At 34.4% G+C, this 18147-nt stretch overlaps 3 protein-coding genes across 5 annotated transcripts; 2 read left to right on the forward strand and 1 right to left on the reverse strand.

Moving 5' to 3' along the window:
• The first annotated feature begins 215 nt into the window (after nucleotides 1-215).
• Nucleotides 216-7327, forward strand: LOC112012576 (E3 ubiquitin-protein ligase HOS1-like). Its single transcript, XM_024044953.2, has 9 exons — nucleotides 216-618; nucleotides 961-1095; nucleotides 1195-1370; nucleotides 1862-2266; nucleotides 2362-2520; nucleotides 4015-4512; nucleotides 5009-5146; nucleotides 5865-6562; nucleotides 6717-7327. Exons 1-9 carry the CDS (start codon nucleotides 432-434, stop codon nucleotides 6880-6882), a joined length of 2562 nt encoding a protein of 853 aa, XP_023900721.2. The 5' UTR covers nucleotides 216-431; the 3' UTR covers nucleotides 6883-7327.
• A 1442-nt stretch (nucleotides 7328-8769) lies between these two features.
• On the forward strand, nucleotides 8770-11199 carry LOC112012585 (uncharacterized). Of its 2 annotated transcripts, none has more exons than XM_065767129.1 (5): nucleotides 8770-8944; nucleotides 9860-10052; nucleotides 10614-10694; nucleotides 10807-10868; nucleotides 11040-11196. In XM_065767129.1, exons 1-5 carry the CDS (start codon nucleotides 8867-8869, stop codon nucleotides 11103-11105), a joined length of 480 nt encoding a protein of 159 aa, XP_065623201.1. In that variant the 5' UTR covers nucleotides 8770-8866; the 3' UTR covers nucleotides 11106-11196. The 2 variants fall into 2 exon arrangements, with proteins under 2 accessions (XP_065623201.1, XP_023900731.1); XM_024044963.2 differs by having other exon boundaries at nucleotides 8771-8944; nucleotides 10817-10868; nucleotides 11040-11199.
• Nucleotides 11200-11353: 154 nt separating this feature from the next.
• Nucleotides 11354-16842, reverse strand: LOC112029727 (2-oxoglutarate-Fe(II) type oxidoreductase hxnY). Of its 2 annotated transcripts, XM_024062421.2 has the most exons (11): nucleotides 16678-16841; nucleotides 15570-15762; nucleotides 14928-15008; nucleotides 14754-14805; nucleotides 14461-14582; nucleotides 13776-13876; nucleotides 13626-13684; nucleotides 13349-13405; nucleotides 13118-13163; nucleotides 12159-12238; nucleotides 11354-11607 (listed from the first exon to the last, which is right to left on the reverse strand). In XM_024062421.2, exons 1-11 carry the CDS (start codon nucleotides 16753-16755, stop codon nucleotides 11544-11546), a joined length of 933 nt encoding a protein of 310 aa, XP_023918189.1. In that variant the 5' UTR covers nucleotides 16756-16841; the 3' UTR covers nucleotides 11354-11543. The 2 variants fall into 2 exon arrangements, with proteins under 2 accessions (XP_023918189.1, XP_065623198.1); XM_065767126.1 differs by lacking the exons at nucleotides 11354-11607; nucleotides 12159-12238 and adding an exon at nucleotides 12258-12386 and having other exon boundaries at nucleotides 16678-16842.
• Nucleotides 16843-18147: the final 1305 nt, after the last annotated feature.

The following is an 18147-nucleotide window of genomic DNA, read 5'->3' on the forward strand; positions in this document are numbered from 1 at the left end:
TAATCTCAATCTGGAATTCTGGGTCTAGATTGTACCCATGCAAACATGGATAAACAGTGTATAGTTCAATACACCATTAACCTTTCCAATTTTCATGTTTCCATCATAGGGGGTATAACATAACATAACATGTGCTGTTTTTCATTGAGAAGGAAAATTAAATGACTTCTGCTGAATGTAATGTAGTTAATTCGTGAGAAATTATACCTAGCTTCTAATTTGAATTTCAGGAAGCATTGGAACACTTGGCATCTGTTGATCTGTTTGAGTTGTGTGATGAAGCAAAAGTTGAACATTGTCGGGCTACTAGAGACTTGAGAAGCTGTGGACGTTATGTAGAATATGCTTTGATCTCATGTGGACATGCCTCTTTATGTGCAGAGTGTAGTCAACGGTGTGATCTTTGCCCTATTTGTAGAATCCCAATTCCAATGGATGGCAATAGACTACGGCTTCGCCTTTACCATGAATGCATAGAAGCTGGCCTTATCTCCAAAAGATGTGATGAGAGAATTCAAGAGAAAGATGGGGAAAATCAACTAACTGCTGATGTCCAACGGCTGTATTCTTTGTTTGATGTTGCCTTGGAGAATAACTTAGTTTCTTTGATATGCCAATGTATCCTTTATGGTGTTACTGATATCTTTACTTCTTTTTGTCAAAGGCTTATAGATTATATTAAAATTTGATACTATTATCTTTGTTTTACTTATCAGAAAATGTGTTTTTAATGCTATTTTCCTGATTTATGACTTTCTGTCAGGAAAATTACTTATGAAATAGTGAATCCTCTTTTTTTGTCATTATTTTCTTTCCCTGAGAATTTTGACTGAAAAGAAAAAACAATAATAAGGTGGATACCTTGAACAAGATATCCAATTTTAATTGAGATGTGTCATTTTATCAAAATTTATTGTCATTCTGTTGGTTGTTGATGCTTCTTTAACAAAGAGTTAACAGATGTAACAGATGTTTGTATGGATGAAAGTGCTGTGTCCAGTGATCCTGTCATCGCTTTCTTGTTGGATGAAGTGGTTGTTAAGGATTGGTGCAAGAGGACATTCAGAAACATTGCAAAAGAACTTCAAGGAATTTGTATCCTTAAAATTTTGAAAATATTCCTATTTTTTCCCCTTTTTGTCCATGTGCATGCTTTCCATAATGTCAGGGTGTGCACTTAACATTTTTCATTAGATAATCTGGAACTAGAGGGAATGAAAACGAGCCTGACTTTACTACTTAAGTTATCCATACAGTTGGCTGGCATTTGCAATGTGCTTGAAGTTTTGGAGTCATCTTTTAAGGACACTCTTTCAGCACAGCTTCATGACTTACACCACCTTCAAGAGAGCATATTGAAGACAAAGCAGGTTTTAATTAAGATTCAGTTTTAGTGGTGTGCGTGCACACACACACACACACACACACACACACTTTATAGGTTTAGCTTTGATGGCTGACCTGTTTCTATATATTTAAATGCATTATCTTTGAGGTGATTGTGGCAACAAATTTATTTCTTATCAAAAGAAATATGTAATTTATGTTTCATATGCGATATTAATTTTGTAGTACTAATGAGTAATAGTTTTATTGGCTAGAAGTCTTAAAAGCCCAGTTTTGAAAAGCCATCCAAGCATGTGAATTCACAGTTGCTGGGATTAAATTTTATAGATTGTAGTTATAGTGTGCCATGTATTTTGATTTGGTCAGCCTTAATTTTTTGGTGGCAAGATTGCTACCTGTAGTTTTCCCAGAATAAACATTTTATGGTCTGGTTGGACTTCAATTAAACTGTAAATAACATTTTCTCTATATCTTAATATAATTGATCGTTTCTCCCAATATTTTAATTTTTCAGCATATGGAGATTATGATGTGGTGCATAAGACATCAATTTCTTGAGAAAGTGAAATCTCGATATTCTAATTTTTCATCGTGGCATTCTCGTGTCCGTGAACGGAAATCGGCTGCAATTAAGCGTTCATGGCCTGATGCAGTAAATAACTCTTCAGAGCCTACCAAACAGGATGGTTCCTTGTTCATTGAAGATGCGTTGATGAATCTTGATATAGAACAGGGAAATACGCGGGAAATGGGGGAGGAATCAGAGGTTGCGTCCTTGCTGAAAGATGGAGTCTTGTCGATTCTCAGGTCTAAGATAGAAGGGGTGGCAGGGTGCTATCCTTTTGAAAATCTTCGAACTGCAGTTGATATACTCTTTTTATTGGGAAGTTCAGATTTGGTGGTTGCAAAGCAAGCAATTGTATCCTTTGTACTTCCACTCATTTTGGATGATTCTGTTGTTCATAAAAAAATGTAATTGTGCAGGATTTTATTGGTTTCCTTAATTTAAAGCAGCTTCTCTATTATCTGTTTGATAGACATTGGACAATGCCTGATGAAATATGGAGATACACTGTGGAAGACTTTGCAGCTACCTTTAGTATAACCAGGCATTCATTACTGGAATCTTTAATTTTTTATCTGTTGGATGACCACACAGAGGAGGCTCTGCAGGTAACACTTTTTAGATGCTTATTGAGTTTGAATGGTCATTTTGCTCTCTGTCAAAGCATTTGATTTATCATTAAACAAACTGTTTCAAATTCATTTGAACCTTAAACATCAGATTTTGCTATATGATAAGTCGGATAAGCCAAATTCCCCATCCAATTAGATCAGGATTGGATGCCTTTTAGGACAGAATTAGATTTGATGCTCTTTAGCACTTTAGCCTTATAAAATCACAAGAATTTGGGGGCTTTATGGTTCCGTAGCCTCATTGGCCCCCTTTTAATTCCTGTCCCCACACTCTTGGAGTGGCAGTTAAATATGCCTCTTTCATTGTCTAGGGAAAGGAAGTCACAACCTACTTTAATCTGGAAAGTGAGTTTTATTTAATTGCTGGTTTGGTATAGCTTGTTTTCGTTGGCTTGTTTTCTTAAAAAATAAGCTGAGCAAAAGTACAGTTGTAGCTAGAAAAAGCTTTAAAATTCTGCACTTAGGTAAGCTAAATAAGCAAAAATTCTTGCAGCTTAATCATATGGAGATCTGACATAGAAGAAAGGTAGTTGGAAATAAGTTGCATTAATGAAAGTTTTGAATTAGATATGTGCCAGAGTTTAGATTTGGTTCTTGATGCTGCTTGTCTAAGCTCAAATTATTACATATAGAGCTTTATATTCAATATGTCATTTTGCTTTGCTTACTTAAGATGAAATTCAAATTGAACTATTAAATCTCCCCAAGAAGAAAAAAAAAATGTTCTAATTAAACTACTACAATTTCTGCCAAAAGGAAAAGAATATTATTGTTACAACCTAAGAAAGTGCAAGAAAATTATTTTCGATTGGTGCATCCAACTCAGAAGCAGTAAATCATCTCTTTCTGCATTGTGGCATTGTGGGAAGCTACGGTTGTTAGTTTTACTTTATTTGAGTTTCCTTGTGATATGCCTAAATCTAGTAAAGGAGTTATTGGGATGTTGGAGAGATGGTTTCAGGAGACATCGAAGTCTGAATGTGTGAAATGCCATTCCTTTGTGTTTGATATGGTGTGCCTCACTGCTTAAATTGATGACCTTTTGTTTTAGAGATCTCTTTGATTGGATCATTGGATGAAACTTTTTTCTTGGAGTTCCTACATATTTGAAATTTTAGATCTTAGTTTATAATGAAACCTTATGCCTTGTCCATAAGAAAGAAGAATGGGAAAGACCTTTGTTAGATTAAAATTTCATATATTAAATGATCTCACTAAACTTGTATGGGAGAATTTCATTTTATTTTTGGGTAACAGTAAAATGCAATATCCCTCTCATATGGGTATGGGTCCCATGCTTATGTGGACCACCCCCATGTGAGAGAGGTTGCATGCAACTGCTAAACAAGATACCACCTCATATTGGAGGCTAGGATTCTTGTATAAGGAATGCAGGTGCCTGTGTTTTGATACCTTTATGCTCATTATCACTTTTTATGCTAATTGTTCTTCATGAATTATATTACTTAGGAAGCTTGTCACCTTCTTCCAGAGGTCTCAGGACCAGCAATCCATCCTAAGATTGCACAAGTGCTGTTAGAAAGGAATAATCCTGATACGGCCTTGATGGTTTTACGGTGGTCTGGGTGTGATGGTGGATTACGAATGGTTTCACTTAGTGAGGCTGTCACCGCTGTTCGGGTGAGGGTGGAATGTGGACTTCTGACTGAAGCATTTACACATCAGAGAATGCTCTGCACCAAATTCAGGGATAAGAAGGTGAAGCATGGACCATCCGTGGATACTTCTCATGATTTTAAAGGTGATTTTAGGAGTTGGGTGCAATGGGTGGAGATATTGGTAACTGAAATCTGTTGCCTTTGTATCCGAAGAAACTTGGTGGATCGAATGATAGAGTTGCCATGGAATTCTGAAGAGGAGATACATATACATAAGTGTCTGTTAGATTTTGCTATTGAGGACCCTTCAACAACTGCTGGAAGTCTTCTTGTTGTATTCTATCTTCAGGTACTGACAAGATTTCAATTTTGATTCAGACTGATTTGTTGGATAAATCATCTAACATTGGCACTGATAAGTTGTTGATCATAAAAATATTGCTACTCCTACAATTTCAAAATTTTTTCTTAAATCTAAACATCAAACTAAAATTTGAAAATTATAACGTGATAATAAGTGAAAAAGTTTTAGATTTATGATCGCAGGAAAAATTGAGGCATCCACAATGAAAGCTGAAAATCTGTCTATGGATTGAATATAAGGAGGACGGTTTAGAATTAAATGAATATGAATTAATTAATTAAATGCCATCTAAAAAAAAGTACCTCTTCTGGTTTCTGAAAACCTATTATGGTGGAGTTAAAAAAAAAAGAAAAAAGTGGACTATGTGTTAATTAAAGGAGCTCTCCTTTTTAGCTTCTTGAAACATAATGGCATAATATCTTAGAATAAATAAAATGTTTTAGAAGGATTTCTTGACTAATATTTTTGTTTATCATTTCAGCGCTATCGGTATACTGAAGCATACCAAGTTGATCTTAAACTTCAGACTTTGGAGAAGGAATTTATTACAAAGAGTATTGTTGGTGAAGAAGTTTTATCTAGAATGAGATCTGCAAGTGATTGGAGGGAAAGATTGATTGTAAGTTATTTGAACTTTTTAGAATTAACTACAAGGATTAAGAATAAAGCAGAGCAATTCAGGTTGAACTATGATTGTAAAAGGAATGTTCAAAGGTGGTCTATTTTATAGATTGTTAGAGAGGGATGGTTGGGTTGGGGAAGGGAAGGTGCGGTTTTTCTTAGAAGGTATTGTCTCTTTATGTATTTGGTGTATTTAGTGTGAATGCAAAGGAGAACTTCCTCAGGGAAGGAGCTGTCTATTCACAAGCTCAACATGGGCTTAGTTAGATGTTTGAATTTTTGTGTTTTGGTTCAAATAAGATTTTATTCTTATTTGTTCTTTAGATTTTTTTTTGGCAGTATCCAATTTAAATTTTCTTGATGGTCTTTCTCTGAAGAGCTGACTAACCCTCTTAGGAAGGGCTTTTGCATGCTTCTTGTATACTAGTGCTTTGTGCTTTTCTTTAATTTCTCAATATTATTTAGCTTTGGACAAAGGATGTTCACTTCAACTGAAATTCAACAAACTATTCCTAAGCACACTACACAGAACACAGCTGCAGGTATTCATAACACATATGAGATGGGAAATAGTTGGTCCTTCAAGTTAGATTCTGATAATAAATCCTGTATATGTTACAAATATTGTTTATATTCTGCTATAAGCAATACTGTTCAGGAAAATATATTTAATCACAATAAATTTCTGAATTTGTTTAGATTGTTGTAATAAACAGGAGAAAAGCATGGAGCTGCTGCCAGAAGTCCAGAGGCTGCAAGTGAAATCAGGAAAATTGCCTGGAATTGCTGTTAATTCTGGCAAAGAAGTTGGAGTGCCAGCAAAATCTGATCTGGCTGAGGTACAAGAGGCAAGGTCGACCAGTTTATTAATTCCCTCGTCTACCAATTCTTCTCTTGTTCTGGGCACAGACCATACAATTCCTCTCTTGAGACCGTCAAATTTTGAAACTCCAACAAGACTACGTGGGTCCGTCCATAAGCAACGCTCTGAACTTGTTAACTATGGTTCCCCATCAATTTTCCTTACCAATTCAGAAAGGGGACTAAAACCTTTAAATAGCATTAGCAAGGGTTTCAAATTGGTTGACACTGTAACTCCTGGAACTCGTCGGGTTAGTCCCATCAGTGCCTCACCTTTGAGAGAAATTAAAGAAGCTACTCACAGGAATCTCCAGGACACCTTGCCAGAAATGGAGGAAAATGGGTTTATTAACCAATTGCAAAATACTAGTCGGCATGATTCATACAGGGTCACCACTAATCAGGTAAGTACTCCCAGCAGCAAGCATGGCTTGTTTAAAGATTATGCAGAGGACCTGAATACAAATGTGTCTGGTAAAAGGAGCCAGTCTGATAGAGATGGTAGACATTGGAATGTGGTATCTTCAGATGATCCAATGGACATCTTTTCGAGGTAAAAATTATGTTATTATTTCTCCTCACATTATTTAAATCTTTTCTTGCTTTGTTGCTTCTGCAGTTGATAGCTGCTGCTGAAAATTGTGATTCTTTTCTTGTAATTTCTTCCCTACTCTTATTTATGCAATTTCCTAAAATTTTATCCATAGAGGGAAGGACTTCACTGTTGAGGACAGCAATATGAATGGTGGGCCAAGATGGAGGTCTGATGAAACCAGTGATGAGGAAGAGGAGCAAAGTCCAGGGAGAAGTATGGGAATGGTTTATAATACAACTCCCGCAAGGAGAAGAAGCAGAAGACTTGCCAATAGGTGAAGATTGCATTATCTATTTTGTAACTTATGATATCCTTGTCCTTCCATTGTTGCTTCTTAGTATGGTCCGTAAAAAAAGAAACCTGCAAGAGCTAGTAATGAAACAGAAGTCTGGTACTTCAAGTGAAGGGATTATGCTGCTTGAGTTCCTCAGTTTCCATGGAAGGGTAACCATTCAAGTAAACACTATACTGGTTTATGGTTTTGCTATAATGGTTCAGCAAAGGAGATGCAAACTTTGACGGGTCATTTCCTTTTCTCCTTTTTATCTTACTGACTAGAGATCAATTTATAGTCTTCTGGGGGTACAATCTGTGCAGGGTTGGCAACAATTTTGTATTCTTGAGGTAATTCAATGGTTAAAGCTCTCTTTTTTGGTAGTTTTCTACATTTTTCTAAGATGTGTTAATATATTTTTGTGGAACACATCGCTGTCCTTCCATTGTTGCTCCTTAGTGCCACATGGTAGTGTTATAGGGAACATTTTTCTTAACTATTTTTCACAATTGCTGACATTGCTAGTTGTGATTGGAGTAACATATATTTTTTTAAAATTTGAATTTGAATTTGAAAAAAAGTAAAATCACTTTCACTTAGGTCAATTATTGATGCCATTTTTATTATACACCAATTACAACATATTATATCAGCAATTGGAAAAAAAAAATTGTGAAAAATGTTGTTCCAAGATTTATTATTGACAAAATGCATCCTACATAATTGTGGAACATGATAAGGAAGCTCCATATGCTTTTCTTTTTTCTCATCTCATTTACGGTGGACAGTGGACGCTAAGAATGTTTTCCACTTTTCTGTCCAATTCGACAATCAACTTTTTTCTCTCTTTTGGAAAAAAATTGACAAGATTTTATTAAAAGGGAAAAATATACTGGTAATTCAACCTGAGCAAGAAAGACTCACAGAAAACGAGAAGGGATTCCTCCACCCAAGTATCCAACAACCATAGACAACTTGTAGCCCTATGAAGGGGAAGCCCGGCTTGTGAGCATTGGCAAACTGAATGATGCGGATTACTTTGTTTTTATCATTTCAAATCATGGAAGTCATTTATCTTTTCCCATTGTTTCCAAAAACACCGGATAAACATGGTAGTTTTTCAATATTAAATAAAAGCTTTTCACAGTAAGTGGGGGAATGGAATCAATGAACTCGAAAGAGGCGTATCACTTTGTTTTTATCATTTCAAATCATGGAAGTCATTTATCTTTTCCAATTGTTTCCAAAAACACCGGATAAACATGGTAGTTTTCCAATATTAAATAAAAGTTTCCCACAAATAAGTGGTAGAATGGAATCAATGAACTCGAAAGACATATCATAAATTTGAAATTCTTAAGTTTTCATTCATTACACTATTGGTCTATGGGATTTTTAAGACATTCATGGATAGAGAGCGAGATGGTATGCGGCATCACTTCCTTGTAGAAAAATAAAAATAAAATCCTTTTTTTAGGAAGGCAAAAATAAAATCTTAATATGCAAATTTCGTAATTCAGGACAAAGTTAACCGATGCCTTAAAGATATTAGTTTAAGAAATTTTTTATGGATAAAAAATGAAAAATTAACTGATTCTTTTATATATTTTTATATTTCTCATAAAAATAGTATTAAAACTTTTCAAAAATAATTTATTAACAAATGTTCTAAGAGAATCAGTTAATTGGATACTTCGTAATATGCATGTTTTTTTAACATGCAAATTTATAATTTCTTAAAAACTAAGGGATCTTTTTCAAAGGAAATGAAATGTAGGGTGGAATAACTGGGTGCTTGTAATTTATCAATAATTAAAAAATAAAAAAATAAAAATTTACGGCCTAAATTGCGTACACGTCTTAAAAATAATAAAATAAATAAAACAACTCTACACAGACTCCTAAAAAAAAAATACAGAGACGAATTTTTATCTACACACTTTCGCCCGGAGACTAAGGAAACTGATTCGTGCAAGAAGTGGAAGGAGATGACGGAGGCTCTCAAACTCCCTATAATAGACCTGATCTCACCGGATCGCATCTCTACCGCCAATTCAATCCGTCAGGTCCTACTCTTACTCACTTTTTCTATAACAATAATAACAAAATAGCCCATCCTAAAAATTCCCCGTTATTTTACAATGATATCGTTTGGTTTTACTCAGGCAGTGTTTGTTAGTATTTTTAAAGTCAAAAGCACTTTCTGGGGAAGTACTCAAAGCAAAACTATGCCTCTTTAATTGTCAATTGCATTAACAATTTCTCTTCTTCTTCTTCTTCCTTTTTTATTTTCTTTTTGCACATTGAAATGAATAATTGGATATAATATACCATTTAGAACAGGTTGTGCTTTTTTAACTTGTCGTGAGACCATTTTTTTTTCTTTTACGTGAAATTTGCTGAAGATAATTTAAGTTTTATCATTTATGATAAGTTTGTTATTACAAATTAATTGAGTTGTCATTCCAACGTATCACACGAGCTCACCCCTTGTGAATTTCACTTGGCATCACTTGTAGCAAATTTGCAATTGAAACTAAGTCATACAACGTGAACATTACGAGTCTCGACTCTCGAGCCACATTGCATTACTAGGTTGGCTTTGATACCATTTATTAATAGCGTATTGGTTGTCCGTCCTAAATATTGTCAGTAGTATCTTTTTAGGCTAATTATTATTGCACACGCTGAGTTATACACTACCTACACACTCCAGCTGAAATCATATTTTTTTAAATGATTTTACAATTATAACTAAAATCGTGTCAAAACATGATTTCAGCTATATGCTCATCTTTTTAAAGTACAAAACGGACTTATATATATATATATATGTGTGTGTGTGTGTGTGTATAATATATGCAAAACAGCTTCATGTTGTCACAAATTAGTTTGTAGAAATAGTCTGAAGATTTGTTTGTATGTATAGCATAGCTTCCTTTTAAATTCTCTAAAGTGGAAAAGTGGAATGTGTATCATAGGCGTGCATAGACTATGGTTTCTTCTATCTTGTGAATCATGGAATGGAGGAGGAGTTGCTTGGGAAAGTATTTGAGGAGAGCAAAAAGTTTTTCTTGCTTCCTTTGGAGGAAAAGATGAAAATGCCTCGCAAGGAACATAGAGGTTACACGCCGCTGTATGCTGAAAACCTTGATCCCACTTCAAGCTCCAAAGGTTGAGAGATTCTGTCATTTAAACTTAATATTCTCTTTTGGGTGCCTATGTGATTAACATGGCGATTGTGTGTAGAGCATGGTTAGGATTGTTGCGATAATTTACTGGTTTAATGAGGAAGATTATAACTTTTGTTAGCTAAGCTGCTTATATGTGCTTTTTGTTATTTTCTTTTATCTATTTTGTTTATTCTAAATTATTGGTTGTGTCTTATGACCTGTTGATTGGATGGATGATGGATTTAAGGAGAATGACTAATGTTAAGTTTGTTCTTCTCCAAATTGCCTGAGGCTTACGCTTTTTTGAATTCACTCGTAGATTTTATGCCATACATGTGCTATTTTTTCTCTTAGCTTTTTTTTGGACCCTCATCTGCAACCCATTGAGTGTTTTAACCTTAACTCTTCCATGACATTAAGATTTACGAGATTGTAGCCTAAAAAGCTTCTTATGTACAAGAAGCTCCTTTGCTATCTGTTTCATTGCTGCATTTTTAATTGTGCTTAATGGAACAGAAGAAAGGAAGTTAAAACTAATATGCCTCAAATGATTTCCAAGCAGGTGACCCAAAAGAAAGTTTTTATATTGGCCCTTTAGAAGATATTACAACTCCAGTTAATTTGAATCAATGGCCTTCAGAAGGTATGTCATCATTAATCTTTCTGGAGTGCTTCCAAAGATTATTGTTGTTCACTTCAAGGTGTTAGGTATCTTGGGTATTGGTAGAGCATTACTTGGTATATTATTTTGCAAGGAAATTCCAGAAATTTTACCTTCTTGGAGACATATGATGGAAAGCTTCTACAGAAAACTCCTGTAAGTTTATATTGTTTCCCTTATGTTGATAGTTGTGCTGCTGTTTTGAGTATAATGAAAAAGACTAGAAATTAACCAGTGATTCTGTGAGTTAATAGTATTGTAGTTTGACAATATATAGATTTTAGGGAACAAGTACAACTTTATAAGGCATTGGATTTGCTGCCTCAGGTCTGCTGGAAAAAGATTACTTTCTCTGATTGCTCTGGCTTTGAATGTAGAAGAGGACTTTTTTGAAAAAGTGGGGGCCTTAGATGAACCAAATGCGTTTCTTCGCCTTTTGCATTATCCAGGTTGAGTAGCATGATTTGCGTTCTTTTATGTCAGCTTAATTACTGCAATTTTTTTCCCCTTGATCTTCTTCCTTCTTTCTTTCTTTTTATTTGTTGGAGAAAAAGGGGGGGGGGGGGGGGGGGGGTAATGCCTTAAAGACATTAGTTTAAGAGGTATTTTTAGAAACTTTTTATTGAAAAAGAAAAATGTAATTGATTTTTTTAACATTTTTTATATTTTCCATAAAAATGATATTTAAACTTTTCTAAAATAGTCCATTAACAAATGTTCTAATGACACCCGTTAACCAGACCCATTAATTAATATCAAATTCTTGCACAACAATGAAACTGGCAGTGTACACCGACATTATTTTCAATTTTAGGTCTTCAAACATCTATCCTATGAGGCATATGTAAGCCTGAGCCTCTCTTGCAGGTAGTCCCCGCCGCGAATTGGGGGAAACCTGCATACATAATCAATAAACACCATCTTTGATCATTGATTAGAAATGCATACTGAAAAATATACTTTAATTAGAAGTAATAAAACCTAAAAAAACCCATAAGCACTGAGCAAGACTCAAGAATATTTGTGATGCCCCATAAAAACAAACTGAACATGTGTAAGTCAACAAGCGCGCACACACAATAGTCCAGAGTTAACCAGCCTAATTAGTATAGTCTCACCTAAGACTTCTATTGGAGATTACAAATTAAATTATAAATGTCTAAAGATACCTTTACACCAGAATGTTTGACATCCTCGATGACTAATATGTCAGAAGACATGAATTTGGAGACATCAAAAGCATGATTTCCCTTTGTAGGCTCTAATGATGTATACTGCTAAATGAATTCTCAAAACAAAAATGTTTACTGCTAAGTGAACTCTCAAAAAATAAATATGTATGCTTCTAAGTGAACTCCCAAACACTACGGAGAGAAAGAAAGAGGGGGGGGGGGGTGGGGAGGGAGAGGGAGAAAATGAAAAGGAGGCAAATAGTCTTTTTCACACCTTGGAGGAGATGACTCGCTGCAACAACTTTCCAGGCATTCCACCATGCAGTCTGGGTTGGGATCCAAGAAGAAAGCTGCCTGAAATATTGACATTTTCAATTTAAAAATTCTCAAAAGTAACAATGAACTCCCTTGAAGAAAGAGGGCTAACATCAGAAACTATAGCATGTTTGAATGTTTCATGACACCATCAAACTCCCAAGTGTTTGTAAATCGTAGAGAGTACCTGGCATAAGAAAAAACTCTCTTGTAGTATTTGAACAAGAAAAGTTTTTTGCAGGTCAACATTGTTCATTATCACTTGCAAGAATGGATCCACTTATACTAATAGCCCCATTTTACAGGATGGTTTATGGTCTTGAGACCTATATATATATATATGGCATCTTTTCATATGTATGTATAAACAAAGATATCTGAAGCAAATTATATCTATAATTCTCCTATCCCACAACATGTATATTCAAATTCCAAGCTTTTTAGGTTCATTATGGACTCACGCCTTTTTAAGATAATGGGTTTTATATAAAAAAGTAACCCATTACACATCCTGATAAAAGTTCAGCTGAATTAGATCATCCAAACAAAAACAAATTTTCCCTGTCATGATCTGTCTATACAATAAATCACTTGACCTGGGGGTTTTGTCTCCTTTAATAGATTATTTGTTAGGATGATATACTCATCAGAAACATCCCATTAGGACATACAAATAAGTTTTTTTCAATATATATGTTAATCAATCATCCACTCCCATCTGTTCAATCTACTAGGTTCTGAAGCATAACATCTTTTCAGCATTAATTATACCCTACACAGTGGACAACTTAGGGACAAAATTATGAAAACCTTTAACATATCTATGTGTGTGGAATTCACTAAATTCTTTATACAATTCATGAATGATTACAGAATATGACGAAAAAGATGTTAAGAGTGACGTAGTTAAATGATTACAGAATAGCGCTCTTTTCCAGACAGCATCACTCTGTGCAGTGTTGACCTACAAATAAGTGACAAATTAGAGAGAGGTGAGAAGGGGAGGGGAAGCTGAGAGAAGAAAAGCCTCCAGAAAGAAAACCAGTTCACTATCTTTGTTAGATTTATGAAAAGAAACAAAATTTCATTTTAAAAACATTATAGGTTCTCTAAGAAGTGTTAATAGCAAGTTAAAGAATGATAAATTACCGGAACAAACAATTAGTCCACCTCTCCATTATATCCCCAATGTTTACAATCAAGGCCCTGCAAATTTAATAAACAAAATCTTACTGCTGACAAAGAAATATAATAACCACGTTAGTTTTTATCGTCAGATGGCATTGTCCATATTCTGTTTGTTGACCAACAAATGTAACTGTCTACTTTACAAGGCTACTTTTTACCTGAAGATTTCAAAGTGACTCAACATTCATTACACCAGTAATGCTTCCATTTACATAAAAAATTGCACTTGTGGACTCACCCATCTACATGAAGCACATCCTCCCAAACCCGTGGTTGCTTGAATTTTTCTCGGCAGACCTGTCAACATGAAAAAACCCAGCTAATTGGCAGCTGTGAGGTTGAATAGGAAATACAGGTGGACACTACAGCTGATCAACAACAAACATGCCTGAAGTCCTTGAACACCATCGGTTGCTAGGAGAGTGACCATTCCATAATCTGAGTGAGCAGAGGAACCATATATTTCATCATCAGAAGACCCCAATTCACCTGAAATTAAATTACAGAACATATTGTTAAGACATATAAAGGTCAAGCTGGATGACTGGTTTAAACCTTTGCCTGAAAGTGCTCTACAGTCTACAATCTACTTGAGTAAAGTTTAGATTGTAACCTAATACAGAGATCTAATAAATGGATATAGTTCAGTTGAGTTAGTTGCTACTTGCTATTAAAGCATCAGCAAATTCTAAACAGTGTGGACAGAAACAGACCTTACTCACTCAGGATAATTGGCCATGTATTAGTCCAACATTCAATAGGAACCACAGCTTAAAATTGATCTTTAGATGAAAGCATCTATTTGGTTTGACAACTTGATTTCAAAAATCAATGCTCCACTCTAAAAAAGAAGCATTAGCATATGAAAATTGTAGACCATGAGGGTTCGCTCTTTTAAGTCTATGACTTCAATTTTGCACCTAAACTACATCCTAGTTTAACAAAATCAGACTAGGCAAAAAATTTTAAATTTTTACAAAAGTTCACCACACAGATTGTCTAAAATATATGCACCCCAAAAAAAATTGCAGTAATTAAGCTGACATAAAAGAACGCAAATCATGCTACTCAACCTGGATAATGCAAAAGGCGAAGAAACGCATTTGGTTCATCTAAGGCCCCCACTTTTTCAAAAAAGTCCTCTTCTACATTCAAAGCCAGAGCAATCAGAGAAAGTAATCTTTTTCCAGCAGACCTGAGGCAGCAAATCCAATGCCTTATAAAGTTGTACTTGTTCCCTAAAATCTATATATTGTCAAACTACAATACTATTAACTCACAGAATCACTGGTTAATTTCTAGTCTTTTTCATTATACTCAAAACAGCAGCACAACTATCAACATAAGGGAAACAATATAAACTTACAGGAGTTTTCTGTAGAAGCTTTCCATCATATGTCTCCAAGAAGGTAAAATTTCTGGAATTTCCTTGCAAAATAATATACCAAGTAATGCTCTACCAATACCCAAGATACCTAACACCTTGAAGTGAACAACAATAATCTTTGGAAGCACTCCAGAAAGATTAATGATGACATACCTTCTGAAGGCCATTGATTCAAATTAACTGGAGTTGTAATATCTTCTAAAGGGCCAATATAAAAACTTTCTTTTGGGTCACCTGCTTGGAAATCATTTGAGGCATATTAGTTTTAACTTCCTTTCTTCTGTTCCATTAAGCACAATTAAAAATGCAGCAATGAAACAGATAGCAAAGGAGCTTCTTGTACATAAGAAGCTTTTTAGGCTACAATCTCGTAAATCTTAATGTCATGGAAGAGTTAAGGTTAAAACACTCAATGGGTTGCAGATGAGGGTCCAAAAAAAAGCTAAGAGAAAAAATAGCACATGTATGGCATAAAATCTACGAGTGAATTCAAAAAAGCGTAAGCCTCAGGCAATTTGGAGAAGAACAAACTTAACATTAGTCATTCTCCTTAAATCCATCATCCATCCAATCAACAGGTCATAAGACACAACCAATAATTTAGAATAAACAAAATAGATAAAAGAAAATAACAAAAAGCACATATAAGCAGCTTAGCTAACAAAAGTTATAATCTTCCTCATTAAACCAGTAAATTATCGCAACAATCCTAACCATGCTCTACACACAATCGCCATGTTAATCACATAGGCACCCAAAAGAGAATATTAAGTTTAAATGACAGAATCTCTCAACCTTTGGAGCTTGAAGTGGGATCAAGGTTTTCAGCATACAGCGGCGTGTAACCTCTATGTTCCTTGCGAGGCATTTTCATCTTTTCCTCCAAAGGAAGCAAGAAAAACTTTTTGCTCTCCTCAAATACTTTCCCAAGCAACTCCTCCTCCATTCCATGATTCACAAGATAGAAGAAACCATAGTCTATGCACGCCTATGATACACATTCCACTTTTCCACTTTAGAGAATTTAAAAGGAAGCTATGCTATACATACAAACAAATCTTCAGACTATTTCTACAAACTAATTTGTGACAACATGAAGCTGTTTTGCATATATTATACACACACACACACACACATATATATATATATATAAGTCCGTTTTGTACTTTAAAAAGATGAGCATATAGCTGAAATCATGTTTTGACACGATTTTAGTTATAATTGTAAAATCATTTAAAAAAATATGATTTCAGCTGGAGTGTGTAGGTAGTGTATAACTCAGCGTGTGCAATAATAATTAGCCTAAAAAGATACTACTGACAATATTTAGGACGGACAACCAATACGCTATTAATAAATGGTATCAAAGCCAACCTAGTAATGCAATGTGGCTCGAGAGTCGAGACTCGTAATGTTCACGTTGTATGACTTAGTTTCAATTGCAAATTTGCTACAAGTGATGCCAAGTGAAATTCACAAGGGGTGAGCTCGTGTGATACGTTGGAATGACAACTCAATTAATTTGTAATAACAAACTTATCATAAATGATAAAACTTAAATTATCTTCAGCAAATTTCACGTAAAAGAAAAAAAAATGGTCTCACGACAAGTTAAAAAAGCACAACCTGTTCTAAATGGTATATTATATCCAATTATTCATTTCAATGTGCAAAAAGAAAATAAAAAAGGAAGAAGAAGAAGAAGAGAAATTGTTAATGCAATTGACAATTAAAGAGGCATAGTTTTGCTTTGAGTACTTCCCCAGAAAGTGCTTTTGACTTTAAAAATACTAACAAACACTGCCTGAGTAAAACCAAACGATATCATTGTAAAATAACGGGGAATTTTTAGGATGGGCTATTTTGTTATTATTGTTATAGAAAAAGTGAGTAAGAGTAGGACCTGACGGATTGAATTGGCGGTAGAGATGCGATCCGGTGAGATCAGGTCTATTATAGGGAGTTTGAGAGCCTCCGTCATCTCCTTCCACTTCTTGCACGAATCAGTTTCCTTAGTCTCCGGGCGAAAGTGTGTAGATAAAAATTCGTCTCTGTATTTTTTTTTTAGGAGTCTGTGTAGAGTTGTTTTATTTATTTTATTATTTTTAAGACGTGTACGCAATTTAGGCCGTAAATTTTTATTTTTTTATTTTTTAATTATTGATAAATTACAAGCACCCAGTTATTCCACCCTACATTTCATTTCCTTTGAAAAAGATCCCTTAGTTTTTAAGAAATTATAAATTTGCATGTTAAAAAAACATGCATATTACGAAGTATCCAATTAACTGATTCTCTTAGAACATTTGTTAATAAATTATTTTTGAAAAGTTTTAATACTATTTTTATGAGAAATATAAAAATATATAAAAGAATCAGTTAATTTTTCATTTTTTATCCATAAAAAATTTCTTAAAAAATTTCTTAAACTAATATCTTTAAGGCATCGGTTAACTTTGTCCTGAATTACGAAATTTGCATATTAAGATTTTATTTTTGCCTTCCTAAAAAAAGGATTTTATTTTTATTTTTCTACAAGGAAGTGATGCCGCATACCATCTCGCTCTCTATCCATGAATGTCTTAAAAATCCCATAGACCAATAGTGTAATGAATGAAAACTTAAGAATTTCAAATTTATGATATGTCTTTCGAGTTCATTGATTCCATTCTACCACTTATCTGTGGGAAACTTTTATTTAATATTGGAAAACTACCATGTTTATCCGGTGTTTTTGGAAACAATTGGAAAAGATAAATGACTTCCATGATTTGAAATGATAAAAACAAAGTGATACGCCTCTTTCGAGTTCATTGATTCCATTCCCCCACTTACTGTGAAAAGCTTTTATTTAATATTGAAAAACTACCATGTTTATCCGGTGTTTTTGGAAACAATGGGAAAAGATAAATGACTTCCATGATTTGAAATGATAAAAACAAAGTAATCCGCATCATTCAGTTTGCCAATGCTCACAAGCCGGGCTTCCCCTTCATAGGGCTACAAGTTGTCTATGGTTGTTGGATACTTGGGTGGAGGAATCCCTTCTCGTTTTCTGTGAGTCTTTCTTGCTCAGGTTGAATTACCAGTATATTTTTCCCTTTTAATAAAATCTTGTCAATTTTTTTCCAAAAGAGAGAAAAAAGTTGATTGTCGAATTGGACAGAAAAGTGGAAAACATTCTTAGCGTCCACTGTCCACCGTAAATGAGATGAGAAAAAAGAAAAGCATATGGAGCTTCCTTATCATGTTCCACAATTATGTAGGATGCATTTTGTCAATAATAAATCTTGGAACAACATTTTTCACAATTTTTTTTTTCCAATTGCTGATATAATATGTTGTAATTGGTGTATAATAAAAATGGCATCAA

The sequence above is a fragment of the Quercus suber genome, unplaced genomic scaffold, assembly GCF_002906115.3.
Source record: "Quercus suber isolate HL8 unplaced genomic scaffold, Cork oak 2.0 scaffold_774, whole genome shotgun sequence".
Classification (NCBI taxonomy): Eukaryota; Viridiplantae; Streptophyta; class Magnoliopsida; order Fagales; family Fagaceae; genus Quercus; species Quercus suber.

Coding starts and splice junctions, on each gene's coding strand:
- LOC112012585 (XM_024044963.2), top strand. CDS start 8,867: ATGACGGAGGCTCTCAAACTCCCTATAATAGACCTGATCTCACCGGAT. Junction 10,695..10,816: donor GAATCAATGGCCTTCAGAAG/GTATGTCATCAT, acceptor AGGAAATTCCAG/AAATTTTACCTTCTTGGAGA. Junction 10,869..11,039: donor AGCTTCTACAGAAAACTCCT/GTAAGTTTATAT, acceptor TTGCTGCCTCAG/GTCTGCTGGAAAAAGATTAC.
- LOC112029727 (XM_024062421.2), bottom strand. CDS start 16,755: ATGACGGAGGCTCTCAAACTCCCTATAATAGACCTGATCTCACCGGAT. Junction 14,806..14,927: donor GAATCAATGGCCTTCAGAAG/GTATGTCATCAT, acceptor AGGAAATTCCAG/AAATTTTACCTTCTTGGAGA. Junction 13,406..13,625: donor GATGTGCTTCATGTAGATGG/GTGAGTCCACAA, acceptor TTAAATTTGCAG/GGCCTTGATTGTAAACATTG.
- LOC112012576 (XM_024044953.2), top strand. CDS start 432: ATGGATGGCAATAGACTACGGCTTCGCCTTTACCATGAATGCATAGAA. Junction 1,371..1,861: donor GCATATTGAAGACAAAGCAG/GTTTTAATTAAG, acceptor TTAATTTTTCAG/CATATGGAGATTATGATGTG. Junction 2,521..4,014: donor ACACAGAGGAGGCTCTGCAG/GTAACACTTTTT, acceptor TATATTACTTAG/GAAGCTTGTCACCTTCTTCC.